We start from the raw sequence: 9,192 nt of genomic DNA on the forward strand, positions 1-9,192 counted from the left end.
AATTATTTGATTAGAACCTTTCACAGTGAGCAGTCGTAATTAACAGGAGTCATTAGGCAGCACCCTTTTTAATGAGTTACATTAATCTGCTTACAGGCTTCTAAAAGGATTTCAGCGGTTTGCATCTTAACAAATTACATGAGCGTTTTACTTTTGGGGGCTTCATTTCTTTTACTCACAGTGTCTTGGTTATAAATACTTTATGTGTAGTTGTGACTCATGTTCTAGCAATGGGATTTTAATAGATAGTTTAATTATTAATGTTACATCTCAGTAGAGAATTTAGCTTTCTTTAAACAAAAGAGAAGCAGAAGACAGGGGTGACTGTATGTAAGCAGCTTGACTTCCATGCAACATAAAATCTTCGTGGTTGTTAATATAAGTTAATTTTATTTGGTCTTACAAAAAACCAAATGTTCCATTAAAATGTGCTTCAGTGTTTATTACAGTAGTAGTCACTATAAAGTTGCAGCTTGGAAGGTACTGCATTAAGTTGGTGATTCTTTCTGATTCATTTCATCCCTGCCCTTCCCAGGCCCTTTGCAGATTTATTAAACACTTTTAAGAAGTATGAATTCCTTCATTCATTTTCAGTGTGTTTCATAAATAAAAATTTAATTGCAAGTGTTCATTTTTAAAAGTTGATATGCAGAGCAAACAAGTGTGTAACAGCCAAAAACCCCCAAATTTGCTTAAAAACAGAAGTTACTGTATTTGAGATTGTTCTTACAGTTGTTTTTTGTTCACAGTCCCAAGAAAACAAAGGGGCTGTTTTTGATTTGACCTCACAAAACTACTTTGCTTTTCACTATTAATAGGGATTTTCTCCATCTGTTTGGTGATTAATCCGACTGTATTCATCAAAACTAAATCAAGATCTAAAATACAAGAAGGAAAGAAAAGCATATGCATTAAACTTTGATGATGCATGCTTCAGGATGTTGAAAGTATAGGAGATAACCTTAACTTGGCCATTCTGTCATGTTAGATTATATGAACAGGTAAAACCACTGTCTTAGGGAAAGACAAGAGAATTCAAACAGCTCTTAAGTATGTCTCAGCAAAACCAAGTTTGGTCATTTTGAACAAAAAGGCTTCTAATTGTTTTTGCTGTATAGTAAGAAGCACTTACTCTGAGTCTTTTTTTCAATTGAATATTTGTTTAATATGCCAAAATAATGACTTATTATTTACAATTTAAAGCTACAATTAAGAAATGAATTATTCACAGAAGCCATACAGCAATACCATACTCTTTATCCAGAATATAATATAGATAATTCTTGTGTGTCTTCTGCAACAGAATTTGCTGGTTAGTACCACTTAGGTGCAGATGGAATATTCAAAAGTTTGAGCATTACAATGCGTGGCTTACTAGCCTCCTAGAAGGGAGATAACTCACTGAGAATCCTAAAATGAGAACAGTTTAGATAGAGCTATGGTTTCCTTATATTTGTAGTTTGGATTTATAGCTTTTCTTTTTTTTTTTAACTTTGAAGGAAGTTATTTGTTGTTTTTTTTTAACAAACTTCTTTTTATGCTGACTGAGACCTGTTGGCCAGGTCAGAGAGTACCACAGCTACTGTGTTGTAAAATTTATTTAATCAAGCTTTTGTTTTCAGTCCCAAAAAAGAAGCAGCATAAATTTGCCAAATTAACAGCAGAGTCTTTCCTTCTCCAAATCCCTTTTTCCTTTTGTGCTTCAGCTTTGCTCTTGTGCCACATTTAGGGTAAGTCTTTTCTACTTTGGGAGCTGCACCATGATAAAATGTATTTGTAGTAGAAGGTTCTTTCTGAGTTGAATATCTTTTTATTCTCTCTCTGCTAGTTGGAGAACAGGCTTCTAAGATGAGTCTGGACCCTTTTGCTTCATCTTGTTACAGGTGTCCTTCTTTGCAATTCCACTTGTGCATCCTAGGATAGATACACGCACTTATTGTAAAATAAAAAACATACATTGTCAGTCTCTTAATATTTTTTTACCTGGTTTGATGAATATTGCTTTTACAAGGAATGGCAATACAAAGATGGAAAACACTTGGAAGTGTCTGCTGCTGCCTTGAGCTTACCAGCATTTATTTATGTACAGTTTGCAGTCCTCTTTCTTTTGGGGGTGAGGTTAGCACATTTAGTATTGAGAGTGCAGAATACATTGTTTCCTGTCTAGTAGATTTTTTTCAATTAATCATCAAACAATTGGAAATTTGCAGCTGGAAGCTTCAGTTAGAAAGGAATGGCTGTGCTTTCTCTTGATAGAGTCAGTCTTAGCTCTCTATTCATAACAAATAATTAAAAATTAGCCAACACTGAAGTTCAAAAGGATTGCAAAATAAGTCTCTAGGACAAATAGGATGAAGGAGAAGCATTACTGTCTTAACCAAAGTTACTGTGCATATGTTTTGTAGACCCTGATTAAAATGCATGCTTATTTAAGTGAGACTGGGTTGCAATAATCAGTGTGGTATCATGTTTAAATATCTTACTGGGTAGGTAGTACGTAGATGTAAAGTTTTGTGGCCTGCTGGGGTTTTGATGTGGATTTTATTTTGGGTAGGATGTCATTGAGAACTGATGCCACAAGTACTTTAATTTGTGGATAATATCAAAGAGACTAGTAATAAGTATTTGTGATTTTGGGGACGGGGGAATTTGGTAATTGCTCACTCTTAATTGCCTTCAGGCTGGGTTAAGAAGGGTATTGACTTACAGTTGTTTAGAAGTGGACTTCAGAAAAAATAAATACCATTACTGGAAATAACTTGAAATTTCCTCTGGCTCTTTTAATGATGAAAGAATAAACACTTGTATAATCCTCATCTGGCAGCTGAACTAACCTGAATAACATATATAATGATGTGGCATAGTCCTTAAAATATAAGCATTTGTAATAAAATAGGTCATTGACAAAAGGTCACTTTCCATGTGAATATTAAAAACAAAGAGGGTCTGTTTTCTCTACAGTGATGACTTCATACTAAAAGTAAGTATGAAGAATCTCATTTGAAATATATAAACCTGATGTTTTTCATTTATCTAAAATTTATACTTTGTGGAATTTGTCTTCTAGAACAAAGTAATGCCCACCAGTCTGTTGCATTGATGGTTAAGGTGATTTAACTCCGTGACTTCAAATATAATTTAGCTCCTTAGTCCACTTTCTTTAGTATACGTATTTCCAGTTTCATGTGCTTGAAAATCTACCGTGTATGTTAATTTCCTTTAATTATTATTATTTGATTTTTTTTTTCCCCCCCTAGATTATGGGATGATGGAATTATTGATCCAGCTGACACAAGACTGGTTTTGGGCCTCAGTCTCAGCGCAGCATTAAATGCACCTACAAAGAGGACAGAATTCGGGGTTTTCCGGATGTAAACTAAAACGTGTGCTCATCAGAATTACCTATGTATATTTTATTTGAGGCTGGAGAGCAAAGTTGATGTGATTAAAAAAATAAAGATTTGTACAATGCTATTTTTAATGGAAATATTGTAATTATTTTTACTGAGTAATCTCACAGTGCTTCAGTGTTTTGATAGTGGTTTGAGATCAGTCACTTACAGTGCTTGTATAGCTGCATTGCATGAATAAACTGCAGCTTCTAGCATTATGTTTAAAGTTTGACAAGAGACCATTAAATAAATCTGCAAAATAAGATACATATTTGGGGCTTAACAGATCCTTTATTTCTTTAAATTCTTTTCTGTATGTCTCCTATAAATGCAAATATTTTTGAAAAAAAGAATGCACATTTGATAGTAAACAGTTTTTGCAAAAGAGAAGTGCTGTAAGAGCAGCCAGGAGGTTCAGCACAGCATAAAATTATAAATTTCACGTAGTTGTTAGCATTTTGACCTTTCTCTGGCTTTCATCCAAAAAACATTGCTCTTCTGTATGATTCCCTTTAGTCAAAACAACAAGAGAAACTGGTGTATGTGTAGTGTTTTCTGGAAGAGTTGAGGAGCATATGCTGGTATCTATGGGAGCTGCAGGTTGCTGAGAGCACTTCTGAGGACAGGGGTTGGCTGCAAATGTGTTTCAACATCTTACTTTGTGATCCTTCTGGCAATTCTAGTTTAACAAAGACAGAGCATTCTCCTGACATGGATCAGTGCTTCAGCCTGAACACATGCCTAAATCCCACTGGCTTTAGGGCTATCGAGATGCTGGAATGCTTTGGTTAATCTTATTTATCGTCGTTTGTTGCAGTGTAATGTTTTTCAAGAATTCAAGAATGTCTGTCATTTCATTTATTCAGATATATTGCACCTTGTGGAAACTAAATGCTTGGCCTGTAGTGCGCCTAGAATAAGGAGGCAAATACTGTGCTATGTGGGAGTAGGAAAATTATTTTACCTAGCTTTGCCCTACAGGTGCCCAGATAACCATTGCAGAAATATTCTTGGATTGAATCAAATCCAGGAAGAGTTAAATGTACGTTAACATATGGAGGTCCTATCCTGTGCTGGCCTGTCACGAGAAGAAAGATTACTAATAGGAATAATTGTCCTGGGTAACATGCTAACTGTAGTCTTCCCAGACTTGTGTGGCAGAGGACTTCCCCTCTGACCCAGAAGTGGTGGGGAAGTCTTCTAGCTACTAGCCCTCTCAGTTTTGTCTCAGGCAAACAAATGCAAAAGTGAAAATGAAATAATTATTTGGAATGGGGATTTTCAGTCTGGATTACAGACAGCACAACATACATGGAGCTGTGGGGACTCTGGTACACTTCTACATTGCAGTAAAGTACTGGTTTTCTGTCTCATTTTACAGAGAAGAAATCTATCCAAAGCCTGGTGTGTTCTGCACCACAAGAAAGACTACTTCTATAGGTCTGCACACCTGTAATATCACTGTGCTCACATGCATGTTCTTGGATATTAAATATATATTTAGCAGTGAGTAATAGTTTAAAAGACTGCAGTAAATGACAGCTAGGCACAGAGCTGTGCTTTTGTGACAGTGATTCTTGTTCTTGTCTCACTACATGAATTTGTTAACTTGTTGGGCATTGCCCCAGGATTTCTTTATCCTAAAAGTACAGTGACGTTATTTATGGTCGCTAGACTTCTGAAATGCCTTTAAAAATACCCTACTTCTAAATACATATACATAAAATACAGCAAGGATGAACAAAGGTTTCAGACATTGAAATGATTGCTATTAATGGCTTCCAACGAAAAGAAACGCTTTATTATCTCCTACTACAGTTATCAGTTCAGGCATCTATTGTCTTTCTGCTCTAAATTACTGGGGTCACTTTCCCCAGTCTGTTACTCCCAAAGCCATAAAGAGTACTGACTTCTGCTAAGAAAATTGATCACACTGGGATCATATTTTTGCTGTGAATGTGTTCTTTCAGTGAGATTGGTAATGAAACCATTTTATGTTGGAGACAGTAACAGATAATCCTGGGATACAGGTAATGGAAGTAGATATGTTTGGGAGGATTCATGCTTCTGAAAATGACAAGTCCCTAGCATTTTTTTACATCTGAAAGGTTATTATTTAGAGTTATCAAAATTTCTTCCTCTAAATATGTGTGCAAATATGTCTCTGAATAAATAAGAATGTTCTGCCTTAATAACACTTACCTTTAGAAACTTGTTAAATTCATCAGCATGGGTTTAGCATTCTATCAGCATATTCTGGTTAGGGGAGGACCTGGTTAAGGAGTAGGACCTTCACTGCAGGGGAATGAAAGGAATCACTAGAAACTGTCACTCCTCCACCGCATAGCAGACTATTTTTGAAAAGCTTTTGCAGGTTAATGTGCTGTGCTCTGTATGTAGGCACTGACTGCACACAATGCACGTTGTGTGTGGTGACATTCTGATGGCAGATGTGGCCTCTTGCCGCCCAGAAATTTGCTAAAAAGAAGTTTGCTTGTTCTCTGTGTATCCACCAGGAGTGAGGAGTTGAACCACATGCTTGTACTACACTTGGTGATGTTGGTAGATAGTTCCTTTCATTAAAGATTCAAAGGGTAGAGCAATGGCAGTGGGAAGCCAGAATGACTATGTAATGGAGTTCATGTTAAACCTGAATAAAAGGTAGCTGCCACCACAAGGGCACAAGATTCCTCATGACAGAGGCAATGTAAGAGCTGTGAGTGACTATTTTGAGACTTGTCCTACTCATCTCCAGTATGTGTCACCTATTCACTGTAGTGTTGGAGCAGCTCACAACCGTTAATTTCTTTACTTACTGACTGGAAAGAATGATATTTAGGATGACACTGATTTTTCAGGTGGAAGTTGAGGAACAAGGGAGATGGTTTTGCAGTATCACGCACACAGCAGTGGTGGACCAGGACCTTGAACGCAGTGCTCTAGGCTTCCAGGGGACCCTTCTGCTCCCATCTGGTCTTGCTTCAGGGACCCCTCTTCTAATCTGTATGCCTCCCTCCTGCCTCAGATCAGTGGCAAGGCCAAGAGGTACCTAGTTCCAGCTCTCTCTGATAGTTGAATATGGCCTACTTAAGAGATGTCAACATCTGAGCACAAGTAGTTTACAAAGGCCAATACTGTGACCTTCAGGGTGCTTTCAAATGCCTCTGTAGAAGGCAGTGGAAAGCTTTCATGTCCCGAGGGACTGTTACAGTAATCAGTGGTGCTTCTCAGATTACCTGGGCTGAGATGGTAAAATTAGGAATGATCATAAAGACCTACCCATTGCCATTTTCGTTTTTATCTCATGGCAACTAAGAAGGTGCTGGGAAATGCTGAGAGCTACTATGTTGTCACCAACCAAAATCAATGACAGTTTGTGTAATAAATGTCAAAGGCAGAGCCTCTGGCACACACACAGTCATTGTGAGGCTTATGTGCCTGTTTCCAAGGCTGAAACTAGGTGTGGCTAGTGCACAGCCTCTGTGATAGCTCTGCTTGCAGAAATGGAGAAGCTAGAAATGCAGTTTCTGAGAAGCCACTGGGTGCCTGTTCCCACCCCTCTTCCATTCATTTTGGGGTTAGTTTAATGGGGAGTTTGCAGCCTCAGTGTTTGTGTTGGTGTTTGTGTATGTGCTGTTCTTGTAAGAACCCATCTTTTATTTAGATGGCATTTTTCCAATCTGTTACTCATCAAAATGAATTGGTATCTCCTGCTGAAACAGATGTTATCTTTCAAGTATGCTTCTGGACTATTACTGCTTCAAGTATGGCAGAACCTTGATTTATCTTAGATTTTCTTCATTGTTCCAGATTTCAGCCAAAGAAATGTCTTGATTCAGAAAACCAACAATGGTATATTACATTAACCTTTTTTTTTTTTTAAAATGAGGTTTATAAATTAAAGCCATTCAACAAAGCACTTATAAAAGCCTGCTGCTTTTCAGCAAAGCCTTAAAGTATCCACTTAAAGCCAGATGTCCACTTTCATGGCTCTGATTCAGTACAGCACTTGAACAAATGCTTCACACTAATTTCTATGGTCTAGTAGTCATAAAATCCATCCAACTCTGTGTCTACGTCAAGCCAGAATTAGAACATACAAATGCATCAGAACTGCTCAACAGATACTCCATTATTTTGACACCAGCATCAACAGAAACCTCCATTATTTTCCCGCTTTTAGAATTATATTCAATTAATTGATAATGATGGAGAAGTGTGATTATGAAAATCATATACCATGTACAACTTCAAAAATTATCCACTTGGTATACAGATGTTGATACACATTGGTTATCCTGTTTGTACCTCAGCTGCAATAACATTGCTGTGGAGAAAATAAGTTAACTTTGAGAAGCTTGAATTAATGCATAGCTACAACAGAGCTGTCTGCCTCTGAAATCTGACAGCATTTCATGTAAACTATCTGGAGCTGAGCTCTGTACTGGCACAGACTCCCCTAATTTTGTAGCCAGTTGTCTTATGACTGGCTACTGATGCTATTTAAAAGTACCTGCCTTTTCTTAGCTGTGAACAGTGATTTTGCATTTTTATACCTTGACCCTGTTCTGCTCCTTGACATGGTAGCTTCTGACACTCTTACGTAATATTCAGTTATCCTACGTCCTATGACTTCTTTTAACCCCTGTTGCTGGAGACAAAGACTGCAAGAACAGCTGAATAGGGAGCAGAGGATAGTGACATTTGCAGAGACAGTGTGATAAGACAGTAGCAGGCACAGAAACATACAGTTCTGTGGGTGTCTGTAGCCAGACAGAGACAACAACTTTTGGAAATAGAAATGTGTAATTGCCTCCACATTCAACAATAATTTTACTGGGAGGACTAAAAAATTCAGCTTTTTACTGGAAGTGCAAGTTGGAAAGAGAGGAGCGATGTTTTATAAGCATCTCTGTGGTGTTTTCAACCCTCATACTATAAAATATGGCTTGAAATTTTGGTCAGGCTTCACAGATGCTGCTTTTGAACTTGAATAGGCCATATATCTGCCTCTCTATTTGAAGTGTTGCATTTTTCTTACTCTGTTATTTCTCTGCTCTAAGAAACTTTGCTTCAGCAAGCCCATCATTTCCAGTACTTCACGTAGCTGCATTTTCACTCCAGGCTGGGACGTGGGATTTGCTATGAGTTGTTCACCATTAGCTTTCCCTGTATCAAAATGAGACTGGAGGATTCATGCAAACACAGAGGATCTCTACTCTGAACAGCAATTACAAGTGAGACTTTCACTGGATGTGATGATCAATAGCAATGTGTGGGAGGAGGTAGCAGCAAGAGGTGAGCACGCAGCTCTGGAGGCAAGAAACATGATAGAGAGACTGAAGTCTTTTAAATGCCTCAAACAAAATGGTGCTGTTGAAAATTACTTGTTAAGCCACACTCCTCTTGGTACCTTTAAACATTGCCTTCCTGTTTGGAAAAAACATGTCCCTGGGCCTCTTTAATTTTCTTTAAACAACTTCTTTGTTAGCTCACACTGCTTTGCCTTTTCAGACTGTTCCTAACACCCCTACAAATGCCCAACTAGGAGAGTTTTGTTAATGAGGTTTTCCAAATTCCTCCTTCTCGAGATGATCCTCCCTCCACCTAGGGAGACCCAGCCCAGCTCCTGCTGCCACTGACTGGAGGGCAGGAACATCCTCATGCTGGGAGCTGGGAGTGGAGCCACCTCAAGGGCTGACCTTGCTGCTGCCTCATCCCCACAACCATCATGCCAGAGGGCCAAATGTTTCATTCCAGCAAAGCTGCCGCTCAGCTTCCCCCTGCTGTGACCGAGCCC

At 38.2% G+C, this 9,192-nt stretch overlaps 1 protein-coding gene across 1 annotated transcript in view; it reads left to right on the forward strand.

Moving 5' to 3' along the window:
- Positions 1–3,661, forward strand: part of MCCC2 (methylcrotonoyl-CoA carboxylase 2) — a 38,406-nt gene extending 34,745 nt beyond the window's left edge. The window contains exon 17 of the mRNA XM_026866595.1: positions 3,258–3,661. Coding sequence (XP_026722396.1) covers positions 3,258–3,375 — 118 coding nt within the window. The 3' untranslated portion in view covers positions 3,376–3,661. The remainder of the gene's footprint in view (positions 1–3,257) is intronic.
- The last annotated feature ends 5,531 nt before the right edge of the window (positions 3,662–9,192 follow it).

The sequence above is a fragment of the Athene cunicularia genome, assembly GCF_003259725.1.
Source record: "Athene cunicularia isolate RWA chromosome Z unlocalized genomic scaffold, athCun1 chrZ_part3, whole genome shotgun sequence".
Lineage (NCBI taxonomy): Eukaryota > Metazoa > Chordata > Aves > Strigiformes > Strigidae > Athene > Athene cunicularia.